The sequence below is a fragment of the Camponotus vicinus genome, unplaced genomic scaffold (genome assembly GCF_025532165.1).
Source record: "Camponotus vicinus isolate PSW18456_S1 unplaced genomic scaffold, iyCamVici1.0 SCAF_2, whole genome shotgun sequence".
Classification (NCBI taxonomy): domain Eukaryota; kingdom Metazoa; phylum Arthropoda; class Insecta; order Hymenoptera; family Formicidae; genus Camponotus; species Camponotus vicinus.
In genome coordinates this window covers 5,057,671-5,076,470 of record NW_028141956.1, presented here as the reverse complement: position 1 = coordinate 5,076,470, position 18,800 = coordinate 5,057,671, and the positions used below count along the sequence as shown (strand labels likewise).

The following is an 18,800-nucleotide window of genomic DNA, read 5'->3' as shown; positions in this document are numbered from 1 at the left end:
ATCAAAAAATTACTATCCCGCAGGCAATCAATGTGCTTAAAAAATTTGTCGTACGGCAAATGTAATATTAGGCTTAGACAAGACGAATCTTGAAAATACAGTAGTGGTAAATCGAAAAATTCAAATAGGGAATAGTAGAATTGCAATTAGTTTATTTATATATGCAATATACAATATATCTTATAACTTCCATCGTCATGTTATGTCAATTTGTACTAATAAACTATAATCTCAAGTATTATGCTATAATAAAAATACAAGACAAAAAAGGCAGATATATATATATACACACTTATATCTAGAGATTAATATTTAATAATTGTATAAAAAATAAGAACTTAGCTTAGTTTTGTAAAGTTATGGACTCTTCAAGAAATAATTTGTATATATATGTAAACCGAAAATAAAAATAAAAATGTCTAATTACTCTGAAATAGAATTTCTCTAGTAAATAATGACACTAATGATTCGGACGCAAATATTGTTCAAATGTGATGTATATGTGTGATACCCAAGTTCATAAATAATTTATAAAACTTATGATGCTATTAATGTGTCTTCTTAGAATTAAGTCTTCCATAAAATACAAGCATCGCATACAAAGCATTGCATTTGGAAATTTTTACCTGCATGTCAAGACAAAGAGTCAAATATTAACTTTAGATTATAATAATATCTTTTCCTCATTACAAGATTCTTTTAACGAGAATTAGTACTTATAAAACTTCCAGGATCTGTTCTATAAAGAAAGTTTAAGAGCAGATAAGATAAAAATGAGAATAAGCAACATAGAAATTAATTATATTCTATGGCTATTAACTGGCTATTTTAACTTCTAATATTAAATTGAAATTCGCTCACATTTGATGATGAATAACTTACTGTTTTCTAACCAAATAAAAATTCTAACAAAAAAAGTACTTTCTGTACATCACATTTCACTTATGTTATTTTTATAACTTTTTGATATTCAAATATCAATGAGATTGTTTTCTTCAGCTGAGAAATTAATGTAATATTTTTCTCATGTTGTAATTATAACTATGTCAATATGTATATATATATATATATATATATATATATATATATATATATATATATATATATAACATATATTCATAGCATTTGTAATATTTTTGTAAAATCTTGTAACTGTACTTAGTTTTTGCACCTGTTAATAAAACTACAATATAAAAAAATTGTACTCGTTTTTACAAATATTTATAAATATTTAGTCAATAGAATTCATTTTGTCATTCTATCTATTAAAACTATAATGAATATTTACCTGTACAATGTATGTATTATTCATAATCTTTATGAAATCTATCATCATGATCCCAGCCTTTGTTGTTCTTTTGCCTTGGCGTTAGTTTTAAAGAATTTAGTTTTGTGTTATTATCGCTTTTTCTTATTATATTCTTGTCTAATGCACCTGATCCGCGTATTGCTCTTGGGATACTAGGATTTTTTGAATAACTGCCTTGTTCAGGCAAATCATTTTTTATTTCTTCTCTTATAATTCGTTGATTGTTATCAACTTCTTGTAATTCGTTATCTGAAATATTAAAAATTTTTTAATATATTATTCAAACAAAAAAAAAGGAATTTTATTTCTTTATTGTCATCTCATAAAAATTATCACTTAGACATCAAAGTTAAATTTGAAAATATTTTATTTACAAAAAAATAGAGAAAGATACAGAAGATAAAAAAGTAAACAAATATGAAAAGTTTACTTGTTAAATTATGAATACTATTAATATGATTTATCATGTCTAATAAGTTGTTGCTATACATCATGAAAATCACAAATAATGATGGCAAAAATGTTATTTACATTCATTTCTTTTAACATTTAATGAAGTTAACAAAAACATTAACTTGACATTTACTAAAATATCATTACCATTTTCAGTTTTTGCCTCTGCAACTATTCTTAATTCTTTCTGAGAAAATGGATATTCAAACGAGAAAGCCTTAATGTTTGAGAGATAAAACTCTTTTAGTTGTACATCCTTGATTTCGTACTTGTTATTAATTAACTCTATCATTAATAATAACATCGCACGATATTGAGAACTGTAACTGTTTTCTTTCACTAATAATTGTCTAATTATTAACATTAAATTCTCTAATCGATCCGGACATACCGCATGAAGATCTTTACCAGATCTAAGAATCTAAAAAAAATAAGATTTTTAAATTATATTTAATAAATTAACAAAACAATTCGTTGTATATATATATATATATATATATATATATATATATATATATATATATATATGTGAATATGCATCTAAAATCTCACTTGTATCATAATGAAATAAATATTGTCTTTGGAATTGTCCTGCAATAGATCTTCTAAATAATGAATTAGTGGTTCAGCCAATATTTTTAGTTTATTTCCATCACTAAGCCTCATGTGATAGTAAACTTCTGCATGAAGTAAGACTACATTTGCAAATTTCTTTTTATCTTGTACTTTATCTTTTTCCCTAGCTAAGAAAACAATATAAATACATAACATTAACATTGAATAAGAAACTAAAAGATTTTCTATCAAACACTTACACATATAATTATCTTGTAAGAAACGTAAAAAGCGAGTTCGTATAATTTCCTTATTATTATCTTCTATCAGTGCAATCTTGTAATCGCTGAATATCACTGCTATTTTTGTGGTAAGTGAATCATAAATTAAAGCTTGCTTCCAAAGATTATCACATGTATCCCTGAAATTTGTAATTTTGAGTTAAAAAGTGAAATGAAATAACTTTTGCTCCTGAGCGTATTAAGGAAAATCTTTGCTCTTCTATTGTTATAATACTTTAAATTGTCTTTGTTGACTGCACTGGTTAGCAGATCTGTAATCTCCTGAATTAGTTGTGGTGAGATTGTGGCATATTCGTATATGTCATAGGTGGTTATTTTATCTATTATATCTTTAACAACATTGTTGCCAAAAGTTGCAATTCCTGGTCTACGCAGGCTCTGTTCTTTATTATGGTTCTGACTGGACCATCCACGTCCGCGACCGAACGAAGTCATTTTTTTAAGAATCTTAACAATTAAACCTGTTGACAATACAAAACATGTATGTGTGAATGTGTTTAGTTTTAATAGTTGTCTTGAAAGATAAAAAATTTAAGATATACTTGATAGAGATAGACTCACTGTATTAGGTGTAATCTGATTTGCTACTTTTTTTTTCGTTTGCTTATTTTAGATTTTGAAATTATACATCTGCTTGTGCTACAAATCTTCCAGCGTAAATCAGCATGAATAATACATTACACATTACACATACTCATAGCTTGTAGTTGGCAGACCAACGACAAAGTGTACAAAGTGCAGGTAAAATGCCAACAAACAGGATCAATGATCAATCAAGATTACGTACTGAATGTGTGAATTTCGATTGATTTCGATTTATTCGTCATTTGCACTCTAGCTTCCTTGCATTTCTTGTGCTTACATATATATATTTCATTTATAAGTACAAAAAATGCACATATATATATTATTCAAAGAGAAGAGAGAAAGAAAATGCAGAAAAAATACGTCTGATTGTAAACGAAAATTAGAACAAAAACATATTTGATGAATTTTGCACAACATATGACTGGCAATTTTAGGAACGCACCAAGTTCTGCCATATTTAATGACGTAACACATTCGAATTTGCTTTGAAAAATTCCATAATAATTACGCAATTTTAATATAAATAATAGTTGTGAAATTACCGATTCAAAAGATGAATTATTCATGTCTACAATAGTAAAAGCACGTCTGTAAAAGTACGTCTAAAATCTGATATATTGAATTTTATTTCTTCTAAGTAATATGTAATCGAAAGATGTGCAACATACATTTCTCTAGTACTCTCTTTTCAATTCAGCGATTTAAAAATCTCGTTTGAATATTTACGCAATACGTATACTTACAATACGTATACTATTATATAAATGTGACAAACAAGCAAGTTGATAAACCAGTTTTAGAACATTAAAAAGTTGCAATATCAATTGACTTTATAAAAATTAATAATAGGAAAGTGAGTGGCATGTGGACACATTTGCACGTTATGATAAATCTAATCAACGATTTAATTAATGCCAACGTAACTTTAATTGCTTAAAACTATTTTATGACTCAGATATATTTGAATTAAAATATTTTACTTCCATTAATCATCATAATGCATTATGCATGAAGATAATTAGTCTTGCGTAGCACAATTATATTTATTTTAGATGATGTATTTCCCTGGCGAAAATAAGAAACTTTATAAAGCGTTAACAACCGTTGAGTGAGGGTTTTCTGAGAGTTTATATGCTTTTCAAACTTTGTAAGAGCACTTACATAACGCTGTTGGGTTTTGAATGCTTATCAAACGCTGCAGTGTTGCAATTTTTGTTCTACAAACTCTTTATATAATGTTACATGAAAGTTTTGCAATGCTGAGGTAACATTTTTCAGAGTACGTTCAGTAAACGTTGATACATCTTCGTGTACAGAGTTTACTCAGACTTTTCAAACGTTTACGTTTACGCTATAACGTACAAACGTCTTTTAAACGCTGCAGTGTTGCAATTTTTGTTGTACAAACTCTTTACTAATCGTTTTTAAACTCTCGACGAACTTCCACAAACGTTCATGTAAACGCCAAACAAACGTCTCATTTTTGCCAGGGTTACGACACGTTATCGAGAGACAAAAAATCGAAATGTCTTAGCAGAATCTTTTATGCAAATGCAAATCAATGCAAATATAATATCCACTGTACTTTGCGCAATTCAGACTTTAACCTATATTATTTTATTAGAAGTATATAATTTACATTTGTGTGCGAATGTAAATGCAGATGCTGCTGCAGATCCCTTTCACCCAGATGCTCCCGTTCTCGTACAATTCAAACTCGCGCATGCGCGTAAGCGCCGCTCGCGGGCCGCGGCCGATCGCCAATCATCAATCGGAATAGTGCAATCTCCTATCTCCAGTAATGATCTGTCAGTCATCGTCGGTCGTCAGTATAGCCAGTATAGCCCAGTCATCGTTCGCGTCATTATTGTCGTTATTGCTATCGCATGATCCGAATGATCGGCGGGAAGCGACAGCAGCCGCGGCTCCGGTAATCTTTCTCAGTTCGGAACTAGAGTTCGACTCAATTCGGTGTGATTCGATTCTCGAGAGAGGACGAATCAGCCTTTGCAGCAAAACGGCAGGCAGTCGCCAATCGTCGTCGGCCAAGCGCGCTCCGACTGATTCCGAGAGTGACTCTGGGAGTGTTTTTACTGCGAGAAGAGAATACGCAATTTTATCGCGCGAATAAACGAAGAAGAGTGATACCGCATCTCGAAAGAGCAAATAAGGAGGAGAATAAAAATATTGCACTCTCTGTCGTTCGTTAAACGTTGGAGGAGGAAATATGTCGACGGAGGAGAAGTTCAACGCTGCCGTAAACGTCATCAAGAATCTGCCGAAAAATGGTAATCTTTCGCGAGGAATTTATTTATCGCAAATTATCGGAGAAGAGAGAACACCTCCAGAGAATCGTACACATACAGATATCTTTAAAACGAGTATTTTTTAAATTTTTATCCATGTCTCGCGATCGTAAATTGACAAGTATCGCAGCAATATTACTTTGTTTTTTCCTCTCCCTTGCTCGTACCGATTTCTTTTTTTCTCTCGCTTTTGTCCCTTTGGTCGTGCACATTCGCTTAATTGCGCGTTGGTTAAAGTCCAACCGATGTTTGAGTATCAGCCGAGACGGCTTTTATAATTATTCATGATAATGACGAAGAGGTGATAAGTGGTACAAGGTCTACCTTCCGTACACTTTCGTAACGTCGAAAAATAAGTTTGTCGAATTACTTACATACATTTCCCCTTGGCCTAAAAAGAACAAAAGAACGCTTTTTTATGTATACACATGTTACACATACTGTACACATAATATGGTACATTTATGTATATACATGTTATGTTACACATACTGTACACATAATATTGTACATTTATGTATACACATGTTATGTTACACATACTGTACATAATATTGATATACGCGAGATATTTTTTTCGGATTTTTTTTCCGGTTGTCAGGCGTTTCTCTAGTTGAGAGAGAGAAGAGATTTTTGCATATGTCATTGCATGCTATCGTGCAGAGAAATTCACGAGATCGCAAATCACGCCAGTCGAAGAAAGTGAATGCAATTTCTCACTTGTGGTGTCGAAAGCAATATGAAAAGTTCAATCTCTCATAGTCTTCGTGATGAATGTATGTACAACATGCACGTTGCGGAAGTAAACTCTGATCGCGATCTTCTACTGCTACCTGAACAATTGCGAGAACCCGGTTTGCTTCACATTAGAAACTCTCTTTGCGTCACGATGCACGATTACAATTTACATTTAACAATCATGCAGAAGCAATTTTACTCCACATTTTTTTGCAAGACAGTGTTATTATGAGGAAGTCTGTCGATCTCTTTAATTTATGTATATGTGACATGCCTGAAACATAAAAGTAGAATCACAGATATTTTTGTGAATAATATTCTTGTTTAATTATTTGACTCCTTATCTTTTTTCTATGAAGAAAAAAATCGAAGTATATCTTTTATGAAAATAATTTGTTCTCTTTTATTAAAAAAAAGTTACACATATAATTAAAAATTATAATTGTCAATATCAAATTAATAATGTGTCAAAATTGTCTGAAAATTTTCAAAATTGTCTTATAAAAGACATTGCTGTAATATTTAAACGCATACACACTCTTACACTATTATTTAAGTATATATGCATTTCTTTACTGTTTGGCCTTGATAAATATTGCAGGTATACTTTCCAGCCACTTCATATAGCTAAGTGACTATATTACTCCCCACTTTACTTTCTAACAGTGTACGACTAGCTGAACCATACTTAGTAGTTAAAACTAGAATGTTTCTCTTCACCGATCACAATAATTGACTTGTAGTCCACTAATAATTATGCAACTTTATTGACAAACGTGCAATTATCTTTGACTATTATACTAGCAAGCATTCATCAAACAGAAACTTTTTATTCCATCTGTAATCTTAGTATTCTTGTACTATGGACTCAATCTGTGGACAAATATACAAAAAAAAAACAAATGCAATATAGTACAGTTGTAGTATAAGTGCAATATGCAAAAATGATTCTATGGAGACATAGGACATTTGAATTTTAATGGATATTTCTGCTTTAATGATACCTGCTAAGATGGATAATAATCAGCTTTCATAGAAATTACTATAATAACTATCTTGCTATCTTGCTTAATTAACATTACTTTATGAAATCATGAATGTGTTGATTTTAGAATTAGGAAAAGCATCATACTCTTTATGAAATTATGAATGTTCTCTTTTATTAAACAATCATACAAACATTTATATATACTTTATGAAATCATAAATGTTGTCTTTAGAATTAGAAAAAGAATTATTTGTTCTTTATAGTCATTACTGTTCAATACTTTACTCTTTAATACTGTTAAGCATTTATGCGAGGCAGATTAACATATGACTTGCATTACTTCATCTTATTTGAGAGAAAACTCTTGACTCTGAGTAGAGATCAAGGATTCAAGATAAAAAGTGTTATACACATCGTATGATTGTATTTGTATTTGTACATCATATAAATCTAGAAAACAAATCTTGATTATCTGCTCTTGCAACACATGTTTGAATACTACAAGATGTTTTAAAACATTTAAAACATTTTGCAATTTTTAAAGTACACAAACATTTAATTTGATAATAAAATTAACAATAAGAGACATTCTAGCACAAATATTTTATTTTTTTATCTTACTGAATGTATCTGATATATAAAATAAGTTACTGAGATAAATAATATAATAATATAATAAATAATATTCTAGGAGCGTATCAACCTAGCCACGAGATTATGCTGCGTTTTTATTCATACTACAAACAAGCGACCGAGGGACCCTGCCAACAATCCAAACCTGCATTTTGGGAAGTAATCAAGAAAGCCAAATGGGACGCGTGGTCGCGTCTTGGTAATATGAGTCGTACGGAAGCTATGAATAATTATGTGGAGGAACTGACAAAAGTAAATATGTGTTTTTAATCTGATCTAATAAAATTAATGCAAAACAAAGAGTATATTAAACAAGAATGTCGCATTGCAGATTGTCGAAACTATGTCTTATACGGATAATGTGGCAACGTTTCTCGGTAGTTTGGATTCATTTTATGAAAGTGTACCGGCAGAAGATTTGGAATTGCTCGTGGGACCAGTATTGGAGCGTATACGCTCCCAACCAGGATCGCCATTGTCTGGTTCACCATTAGGTTTGTTTCCTCTTTTCGTAAGAATATATAAATTTTCATTATTATCTTGTTCAAGTGTTAAATACTTTTAATATACTTAGTTAAAAACTGTTAATATACTTAGTTGCACAATTTTGAAGTTTGAATTACATACTAAAAAAATAAGAAGCTAATATATCGATATTTACATAAACATTATGTTTATCCAAGATAAATATTTAAGATATCAAAAAGAAGTATTGAAAACATCAGATATTATGAAGTGATATAGATTGTTTGTTGATAAGTAATTATCAAAGTTATCATATAGATTGTTTGTATAAGTAATTATATAATCAAAATGATCAATATGATAATAAATTAATGTGATAATAAATATCTGCTCCAAAGTTTTTAACTCGATGTTTTTGACTACAATTCTTCGCCTTTAAACTTACTTTTGTTATTTTATTAGCATCTAGAGAAACATCACCTCATAGAGTTTGCAGCACTTCTCGACACATAACGAGTAGTTTGGAAACCAGTCCGACCAGCAGTCGTACTGCAAGCCCACTGCCACAAGACACTGATGGTGAAGAAGAAGAATTTATAGATACTGTTGAGGTATGACATTAATATTATATCACCTATTACGCTATTGTTTCATCTTATGGACAATTCGATTTTATTACAGTCAGCACCAGAGAAAATGCAAAAAGATGCATCTAAATCCACTGTTCCTCCTCAAAAGGTACAAACTACAGCAAATAACGGAATTGATCATTCAAATACAGAGAATGTTATAAAAGAGAATACTGAATTGATTAATGGATACAGTAATGTTAATGGTCACGTGGAAACGATACAGGAGAGTCAACGAGAGAGAGGTAGACAGAGAACAAAAAAAGACGATAATAAAGTCAACGCCGAATTTCTGAATCAAGTCGCGACAACCATGCAACATTTACAGAGAGATTTGGACCGAATAACAGCTAGAGTGCGAAGCTTAGAAGGACAAGCTTTGCAAGCGATGGCGCCGCAAACGGTACGTAACGTTATTTCATTATCTAAAAACAATATTTATATTTGTAATAAAAAATCAAATAATATCGTATTATCTTAATGAAATAATAGAATAAGAAATTTATATTTAATTTAAATTGTTTTATTTATCCCATTCTATTTCGTTGGATACTATTACAAAATATTGACATTGATATTTTTCTTTTCAGGAAAACACCGTTAGACGTACGTATGCGAGATGGTGGCCGTTGCAGGAATGTTCGCCACGTTTGTTCGCTTTATTAATTTTATGGCCATTTGTCGCTCATCTGCTAATCAATTTTACGCAGCGCTATCGCCAACGAAGACTGTGATGCTACCGCCGTTCCTACACGGCTGAAAACCTATTTCCATTATTCGGATTACTAATGTTGAGTTATAAATATATATTTTTTAATTTTATATTTCTTATAGAGAAAAAAAGCGCTCTCCTAATTCAATCTACGATTACATTAGTAAACGTGAATTGTGATAAAACTTGATTAGATTAGTGTATATTTTTACATACGTGGCCTGTTTCGAAAGTTGCAGATTTTCTTTTACAGATATAGAGTGAATAATAATAGATCAATCAAACCTCAGCAAGTCTTAGAAGTCTTTGAAAGACATTTTTATGTACTAATAAGAAATCAAACTTTTTAAAATTCAATGCATAATTTGCTAATCTCACATATTTTTAAAAAATAATGCAATGTAAAATGCAAAAAAATTTTTTTATTTTGTATGCTTAATAATTTAAATTTTTTTGTATTTTGATTCGTAATAATATGTCTGATAGTTTCTTATAATTTTTTATAATTATTATTATTCAACAAAAATTATGCAGGCAAAATATATGTAGGTAACTTATTCTTACTTTTTTGTTAGTCTATTTTTTTATGTTTATAATGTGTAGAAAGGAGTATGCAACTTTCGTTACAAAATAAAAAAAATATAAAGCTATAGTTCAATGGTTTCTAAGGTGAATTGTGTATGTATTATAAATAGTTGTATATTCAAAAATTGTAATATATGCAAGGAAAACATCCTTTTTTGTACATGTAAGCGTATGTAGTTATAATAGTTATTAATATATGTACTTGACGATATATGTACATATATTAATATATTGTACATATATTAATATATTGTACATATATTAATATATGTACTAGTTATTAATATATGTACTTGATATGTAATGTAGATGTTTAAGAAAATGGGGGTTTTTAAAGTATATCGGCGTTATGGCCACATCATTATTAATGAACGATACTTTTATGATCAAAGGAATTTATATATCAAATGATTATGGTGCATATGTGCAATGTGAACAAATATACAAGTTTTTATTATTATTTGTCAATTATTTTCTCACCAAAAAAATTAATCTACAAATAAACTTCTTGTGCTATTATTGTTGGTGCAATGAGAACGATTTAAGTTTCTTAGCCTTTTCCTTTACATTTTTTCTTGGAAAGAGAAAGTAGAAAGAGAACAAGTATAGAAAGTATAGCTAAAGGAGTTCTTTGTAAATGGCAAGTCGTGTATTTATAAATCATCAGAAATTTTCTTAGATTTAAAGGTATAAAAGCGACATAAAATATGATTTAGATAAATTTTTAAAAATAAACAAATATATCTTTCTTTTTCTCTCCCAAATTAATTTTTTTTAATTATATCTTTTTACATACAATTGTATATTTTTACCTCACATATTCTTTATATAAAATAACTGATGTACATGGATAATATTATCTTAAAATATTATATAATATAATTTTTAAAAATAAAATTTATAAATTTAATTATATATCGAATGTTGAAATGTGCTAAGAAATATTTAGAATCATTTAAAATGTGTTCTACACGTGTATGTGCGTATGTTTTTAAATTTAATCTTTTGTTAGTGATTCACATGTGAATTATCAGCAAAAAATTAAATTTAAAAATACACACATGTGTAGAGCACAGTGATTCTACACAGGACATTGTGATACATTCATCCATTGATACAAGAGCAACAAAGGCGATAGCGTTTATGGTTCCTGCACATAGGCAGCAGTTGTGGCATCCTGGTGTGTAGGAACCACACATTACGCATCTCAAAGCGCGTACACACACCAAACTGTTTTTACAGTACGTTGAATATCAAAGCTGCGCATGTGTATTCTGTATAAGCACGGTCGTCAGTGGCCATGAGTGGCCGTCAATGTCAATTCGTTCGCATGTTACAGACACAGAGATGTATACCTAGCGTGATACGTAATTTATAATCGTTCGCAGATTATAGTGATTCCAGATCCTAGATTTCACTGCTTCCAAACAAGAAACACTATTTCACGTGCGATCTCCACGTGAGGCTGTTCGCAAGATCAAATCGAGCGAAATCCTCCGTACATGATGAACATCAGAGTGTCTTTCGTATTCGCGAGTATTTTTGCCGCCAGCTGTTCTCGCACTGATGATCTTGATCTGGGCACGATCGTTTTCGCAAATGTTGTAAGTGAGCGAGTCTCGAATCATCAGTTCGAGAAATCTTATTGAACAATAATATTCTTTGTTTTTATATCAAATATTCATTGTCTCGGTTCGAAAATTGATTATTACTACTATGTAATATTATTTTTTTGTTTTTATAACTTGAAGATTGACTATTATGCAATATTATTTTGTAACATTATTCTGCAAATAATTTATGCGATATTATTTTGCAACATTAATATCCACCAATCCTATTTTAAAGCTTACAAGTTATATTTTATTATATTCATACATGAATATACCAACAAATTTTCTTTTTTGATTTAATATTGGATGATTCATCACATATTTTATTGCCCTGCTTACAGTTGTATAGACATGGAGATAGAACTCCTGTTGGACGTTACAAAAATGATCCTTATAATGAAACATCCTGGCCAATTCCATATGGGCAATTGACAAATGTAAGTAAGGATAAATTACAATCAAAATATAAGCACAGATAATTACAATCAGCTTCATATATGAGAAAAATATGTTTTAGAACATTTTACAAATATTTTGTCTTATTTTATCATAAATATTTCTCTATGAAATATAACACTCTGAGGTTTATTTTGGTACATTTTTTAATCATTGGCATTCTATGAGAAAAAGATAAATAAATATGCAATAAATAAAGTTTAACAAAGATTAAAAATACAATAGATAAAATAATTATATGTATGAAAGCGCAAAGATTTATTAAATAAATTTCAGGAATTATTCTTATTGTACATTCAAAAAACTTCATTTTATTTTTTATATTCAATATTTGAAAAATATAGCTTGGAAAACATCAACACTTACTCCTTGGGCGTTGGCTGAGGAAACGATATTCTCATTTTTTAAGCAACAATTATATGCCATATGACATTTACGTACAAAGTACGGATGTAGATCGTACATTAATGTCGGCGGAAGCGAATTTAGCAGGACTTTATCCGCCAGTGAAGAACCAGGTCTGGGATGATATTAAATGGATGCCGATCCCTGTACACACCATTCCAGAAAAACAAGATTACGTGCTAAAGGCAAGTAAATTCTGTCCACGATATAAATATGAACTGGAAAAAGTCTTAACATCGCCGGAAATGGAACGCATAAATAAAGTGAATGCAAAGCTTTATGCCTATTTAACTGAGAACACTGGAGATAAAATATCTTCATTAGAAGACGTTAACCAATTATACAATATTTTATATATTCAGGTATGTTAATATTTCTTATAATTATATATATGATAACAATTGTAATTTATTTGATTTGACTGAAAATCTTAATTAACAAAATTTGATGTATGTATATTTATTTATTTATTTATTTTTTTTCAGAACTTATATAACAAAACTCTACCTCAATGGACAAAGTTGGTGTTTCCAGACAAATTGAAACCTCTTGCTATGCTTAGTTTCACAACAGAAGCCTATAACATAATACTTCAGAGATTAAAATCAGGTACCTAATTATTAATTATTTATTAATGATTTATTTATATTCCTACATTTGTACATTTAAATTATTTATTCTTAACTTTATACATGTATTATTCTTTTGAAAATACATTTTTAGGTCCACTACTTGGAGAAATGATAGATCACATGGTCAAAAAAGTACAAAATACTTTAAAACCTGACAGGAAGATATGGATGTACAGTGCTCATGATGAGACTGTGGCAAATATGTTAATGACTTTGAATTTATTTGAACTTCATTGCCCACCTTACACTGCTACAATTCTCATAGAATTAAGGACAAACTCTAAAAATCAATATTTTGTAACGGTATGAGTTTTGCTTAACATTCATGCAAAATTTGTTATTTAAGTGAAATTATCAATAAATATACAAGTTGTAATTACTTTGTATATTTTACATATTTTTCTTTATCTACAGATTTCTTATAAAAATAGTACCATGGAACCAATACTTATGACATTACCAGGCTGTAATACATTATGCCCCTTAGATGAATTTATTAATTTGACAAGAAATGCTGTACCTGAAGACTGGGAAAGAGAATGTTTAATAGCTTGGGAGGATATAAGTCCTAGTGACGTTATTGGTAATTATTATCTGTTGAATATATATTCATCTATGATTTGCTCTATACAATATATAGTATATGTATAGTATTTAGATATCATTTTCAGTTTTAGAATTCTCTTTTTGATTGTTTCAGCAATCCTGGCGTCGTCTATATTAATGTTAGTGTTATTGGTCCTATTAATAATAGCTTTCATATACTGGCGTCATAAAAGAGAACATGGACAGTATTATTTTCGTTTAACATATGATTATAATGATGCCATATAATATTCATTAAAAATATGGCAAGGCTTTGAAAAATATTAAACATTAATGCTTACAATAAAATGGGGCAGGATAAAGTTTTTCCGTGGTCTCAAAAGAAACGGAATGAAATGTTAAGTACATGAAACAATTTCAATTACTAAATGATATTTTTGATTCTATATTATATTTTTAGAGAAATTTTTTATGGTGAATGACAAGATTCGATCATTGACATTTTTATTGTACATTTACCACACGATAAGCAACTATTAGTTTTTAAAATAAGACTATATTAAGATTTATTAAGCAAATTATTATGTGATATATTTCATTATTATTATATTACCAGCATCGATTATTGTTGCATGTTACAAACATATTTTAACTCAGTTTATTTTCATGGAGGAATATTAAGATTTGTTCATTGCAAAATATTCTTCACATACCAATAACTCATTTTAAAATGAGAAAAATAGTCTGACTATCAAGATAATAATGATTTATACTACACTATTACTTAAGAGAATTAAATTCAAATAGATAAATGAATATATCTCCCAATTTTAGAATTGTTTTAAGACTTAAAAGAGACAAATAATCAGGTACTTTTGTAAAGAGAAAATGCACCGTTATTTGTAATATCACGTTATATCACTGAACTTAAAATTGTATGAATATACAATAAACACTCAATATGATCTAACATATTGCAGAATACAATATGCAATGGACAAATTTAGCAGTAAAAATTTATATGAAAAAATAAGAACCTTTTTTACTTCATAGAATGATTATATGACTTAATTACTGTTATTGCTAATTGTATGATACATGTGATATTGCAACGATTGTCTAGTCATAGCGTATCGAGCTTCATATTCGTACACACGTTTCTTTTTCATACAATAATAAATTGGTGTGGAAAGCTAATGCATAACACTGCCTACAAAGAAACTTTTAGTTGCAGAAATCAATGATTAAATAGAAATGTAATAGTAATAATTATTCAAATTACAATATATTTATAAGAATACATTTTTTTTTTATTTTTATATAATATTCATTAAAATATTTGCAAATACATGTTGCGAATTATGATATGTAAAACATGTTCCTGTTTTAAAATCGAGCATCTTATAACAGATGGAAATAGAGTTATTTTAGAGTACTTATATAAAAGTGAAAGAGAAAATGTACATGTATTTTATCTCCTATTAGAAGTATTTTTGTGATATTTTAAACAATATATAAATAACATGTATAATCGATGACAAATTTATGAATTTGATTTGCTCTATACAGTATGAAAAAATTGCAAATATTTAATTATAATAAGTAAATATTGTTTTATATACATAACTAATAAAAATTAGTTTTAAATCAATTTAAAATCATATTTACATTATTTTCCATATATAATTAAATAATTAAATAATTATTTAACTCATCAAACTTGATAAAACTATACATTTTTTGTAAAAATAAAATTTTAATATATATAGATATCTTGCAAATTTAAAATTAAAATTTGTATATAAATATGTCAGAAACTTATGGCATATTTGAAACAAAAATACATGAATACAATTTAATTGTCAAGTATTCAGATATACATATGCCACATTCATCTGTATTAATTACTGTGTAAATTATTTTATGTGATAATGTATGTTTCCTATGTGTATTCCTTGATGTAATAGGCAAATTATTCTATTTAAAATAAATGTATGTATTTTAATAATGGAATGTTAATAATTCTTGAAGGCAGTAAAAATTATCTCTTATGAATTGAAGACCACTTATATATAATTTTATTGTAGATATAGCTGTTATTTATAAATTAGTATTCTGGTATTGATGTAAAACTGCCACCCAAACTTTCTTGAATAGTGAATGCTGGATTTGTTCTGCAATATATTTTATATATATTTAATTTTTAAGATACTTCAGATATATCGTCTTGAAATAGATCTAAATTGAATCAAGACAACAGTATAAATCTCAACATCCTTACCTTATGACGAGACAAGTCAACGTTTCAAGCTCAGACTTTCGTGTGTTAAAAATGTTTGCATGCAACGAAAATAGTTCCAGTTAATCACTCGTCATACATGAGTTTCTTTTAGAGACACATTAATAAGAATTAATGGAACCAAACGAAAAAATTGACGACAGTTGACAACAGTGAAAGAACTAGGATATTTCGCAATATAGCAGAATTATCATTGCATGATGGAGATAAAGCATAAAACGATGATCAACGAGCATCATATGTTTAATGTAAAAATATATTGTTTTGCGCGATATATCGAGAATAACTGATCGTACACATACCATGGGGCATCATGCTGACGTCACGAGATATTAACAAGCACCTTTCCAACGTGACATTATATTCGCATGTGGAATACAAGAGTCGCATATTGTCTCGCATATTCAATTGCATTATCCGACTAAATGTTTAACGATGTTTCCGACGTATTGTGAAAACTATGAATGAAGAAAACTTTTTCTAAATGAGCATATATAAAAGTAACTTTTTATGTTGTAAACTACTTATATCTCTACTTAAAAGCGTTACGTAAATTGATTTATAAAAATATATACATTTGACATAATAATGATAGATTATTTTCAGAAATTATTAAAGAAACAATTCATATATTTAAATTAATATTGCAAACAAATGTCTTCCTTTTAAAAAAACAATAATATAAATATAAATATTTTACTTAATATTATGTACTTAAAAAATTAAAGCATATGATGTCTTAAAAGAAGTATTCTTTTATAAAAGCATTTGTTAGAAAAAATTGTTTTTCATGTAAAAGCGTCCTAAGATATACATATAGATTTTGAACAGTAGAAATACCTTGTAGCAAATGGAGCATTTGGCATGCCAAATTATAATTCAATTGCATGGCCTGAGCAAACAAGTGCAAACATTGAAATTCAATCTCATTAGTATAGATAATACAAAATCGATTATTATTTACGGTAGAAAGGTGCAGAGATCATGATGAGTCACGAATCAGCTGGCTTTTTGCTTGCAATTATCTATATTAGTTAGGCACAAATGTTACATTATGAAGCAAAATTTTGTACTCCCAATCAATTTCACAACATATGCTTCCCATAACCCTTGGTCTCAAAAAAAAAAAAAAAAAAAAAATATATATATATATATATATATCAAAGCATCTAATTAAGCATTTTATTAAGTTTTTGTTTTAAACTTCAAAAATGCAACTTATTGCTTTTAAACATATTTCATGTAGTATAACAATATATTTTATTTATGTAAATTTAAAAATTTTGCAAAATAAGCTTTATATAAAAGATTTTTAGTGTACTCATGCCGAATCATGCAACATAAAAGGCATACAATACCAAATATATACACACATATATGTATGTATATGTACACCATAAAATAGTTTTCTTCATAAAATTATTCAATTGCTCTAAACATTTTACATATAATTAGTATATACAAAATTATTAGTTTTTTACTTATAATTTCCCGATTAAAATATCTCACTGCGAGGACAAACACATCAGTGTTATTTGCATTTAGTCACAATTATAATAAATGAATATCGCAAAAATTTTTTTTACCTTGCATAAACAGCAGGATTGGATAGACCGAGCGTAGGGCTCACGGGTGCACCAATATATTTAGTAACAAACTAAAATGTGAGAAATAAATAAATTAATAAAGAGTATTACAATCATGGTACTAAAAGAATAAGATATTTTATAAAAACTCCAAGAGCTATACAACTACGAATTAACAAAATACTGAGAAGTTTTGACTCTAGTAGGGCATAAATTAATACACAATAAATATATAGGCATTATGTATAAGTGAAAATATATACATACCCAATGATTACCAAGAGAAGTTGCACCCATGCTCACAGCCATGTGAATAGCTAAATAGGCGCAGAAAATAAGATATAAAATTGCATATACAGACATGCCTAAAAATACAGCCCAATGTTGTGGCAAGTCTTCGTGAACAGTTTGTATCACAAAATATATATTTATTGTTATAACTAGAATCGATAGTGCGGTCGACACAATCTTGTTCACTCTGCAAGATAACATAATATGAACGTAAAAAAAAGAGATAATGTTAAAAGTATTACAAAAACAAAGAATCACGTACATTCCATTTCGGAATTCACCCATAATCTGAACACTACTTGTGAAAGCAATTGTAGGTAAGGTGGCAAATGGTAATTGCAAGCTCATTATAGCGTTCAAAATATCGTTCATGCCACTCAAATTATCCATATCGGCGAAGAACGCTACTAAGAACGTAGGAATTATAGCGATCGTTCGAGTGAAGAGAACTCGTTTCCAACGAGCCCACTGCAGATTCAGGAACCCTTCCATTGCGAACTGACCGGCATAGGTGCCCGTCATTGTAGACGACTGACCGGCGGCTAAAATACCAACAGCCCATATGTACATCGCGGCCGCGCCAAAGGAACAACCAAGGAAGATCCCTCCTTTATAAAGATCAGCATCTATTGTTTTATTATTTCTCTGGAATTCGCAAGAAAAGGTATATTTGAGAAAAGCATGCCAAATACATTCAAATAAAAATTGT

At 29.0% G+C, this 18,800-nt stretch overlaps 4 protein-coding genes across 15 annotated transcripts in view; 2 read left to right on the top strand and 2 right to left on the bottom strand.

Annotated features, from left to right (window-relative positions):
• Window positions 1–135: 135 nt before the first annotated feature.
• Window positions 136–6,300, bottom strand: LOC145966784 (uncharacterized). 3 transcript variants are annotated; one of them, XM_083091149.1, is made up of 10 exons: window positions 6,057–6,300; window positions 5,653–5,904; window positions 3,181–3,476; window positions 2,834–3,080; window positions 2,578–2,738; window positions 2,315–2,505; window positions 1,910–2,183; window positions 1,289–1,558; window positions 1,109–1,171; window positions 136–1,074 (listed from the first exon to the last, which is right to left on the bottom strand). In XM_083091149.1, the coding sequence occupies exons 4-8, from the start codon at window positions 3,052–3,054 to the stop codon at window positions 1,305–1,307; spliced, it is 1,101 nt and encodes a 366-aa protein (XP_082947275.1). In that variant the 5' UTR covers window positions 3,055–3,080; window positions 3,181–3,476; window positions 5,653–5,904; window positions 6,057–6,300; the 3' UTR covers window positions 136–1,074; window positions 1,109–1,171; window positions 1,289–1,304. The 3 variants fall into 3 exon arrangements, with proteins under 3 accessions (XP_082947275.1, XP_082947277.1, XP_082947276.1); XM_083091151.1 differs by lacking the exons at window positions 5,653–5,904; window positions 6,057–6,300 and having other exon boundaries at window positions 136–739; window positions 883–1,074; window positions 3,181–3,715; XM_083091150.1 differs by lacking the exons at window positions 5,653–5,904; window positions 6,057–6,300 and having other exon boundaries at window positions 1,109–1,183; window positions 3,181–3,716.
• Window positions 5,020–10,723, top strand: LOC145966785 (uncharacterized). 2 transcript variants are annotated; one of them, XM_083091152.1, is made up of 6 exons: window positions 5,020–5,495; window positions 7,931–8,124; window positions 8,204–8,366; window positions 8,800–8,948; window positions 9,019–9,369; window positions 9,557–10,723. In XM_083091152.1, the coding sequence occupies exons 1-6, from the start codon at window positions 5,435–5,437 to the stop codon at window positions 9,698–9,700; spliced, it is 1,062 nt and encodes a 353-aa protein (XP_082947278.1). In that variant the 5' UTR covers window positions 5,020–5,434; the 3' UTR covers window positions 9,701–10,723. The 2 variants fall into 2 exon arrangements, with proteins under 2 accessions (XP_082947278.1, XP_082947279.1); XM_083091153.1 differs by lacking the exon at window positions 5,020–5,495 and adding an exon at window positions 6,129–6,289.
• A 709-nt stretch (window positions 10,724–11,432) lies between these two features.
• On the top strand, window positions 11,433–15,815 carry LOC145966783 (prostatic acid phosphatase). The gene is made up of 7 exons (XM_083091147.1): window positions 11,433–11,867; window positions 12,218–12,313; window positions 12,677–13,099; window positions 13,223–13,346; window positions 13,461–13,672; window positions 13,784–13,952; window positions 14,070–15,815. The coding sequence occupies exons 1-7, from the start codon at window positions 11,766–11,768 to the stop codon at window positions 14,201–14,203; spliced, it is 1,260 nt and encodes a 419-aa protein (XP_082947273.1). The 5' UTR covers window positions 11,433–11,765; the 3' UTR covers window positions 14,204–15,815.
• Window positions 15,816–15,970: 155 nt separating this feature from the next.
• Mvl (solute carrier family member malvolio) overlaps window positions 15,971–18,800 on the bottom strand; it is a 5,775-nt gene continuing 2,945 nt past the window's right edge. For 3 of the 9 annotated variants that reach the window (XM_083091142.1, XM_083091141.1, XM_083091145.1), the window contains 4 exons: window positions 18,354–18,736; window positions 18,068–18,278; window positions 17,801–17,871; window positions 15,971–16,089 (listed from right to left, as the gene is read on the bottom strand). In XM_083091142.1, the coding sequence (XP_082947268.1) occupies window positions 16,023–16,089; window positions 17,801–17,871; window positions 18,068–18,278; window positions 18,354–18,736 (732 nt within the window). In that variant the 3' untranslated portion in view covers window positions 15,971–16,022. Of the gene's footprint in view, window positions 16,090–16,196; window positions 16,302–16,516; window positions 16,673–17,054; window positions 17,240–17,471; window positions 17,647–17,800; window positions 17,872–18,067; window positions 18,279–18,353; window positions 18,737–18,800 lie in introns of those variants that run through there. The other 6 variants (XR_014437159.1, XR_014437157.1, XR_014437156.1 and 3 more) reach the window with 6 other exon arrangements.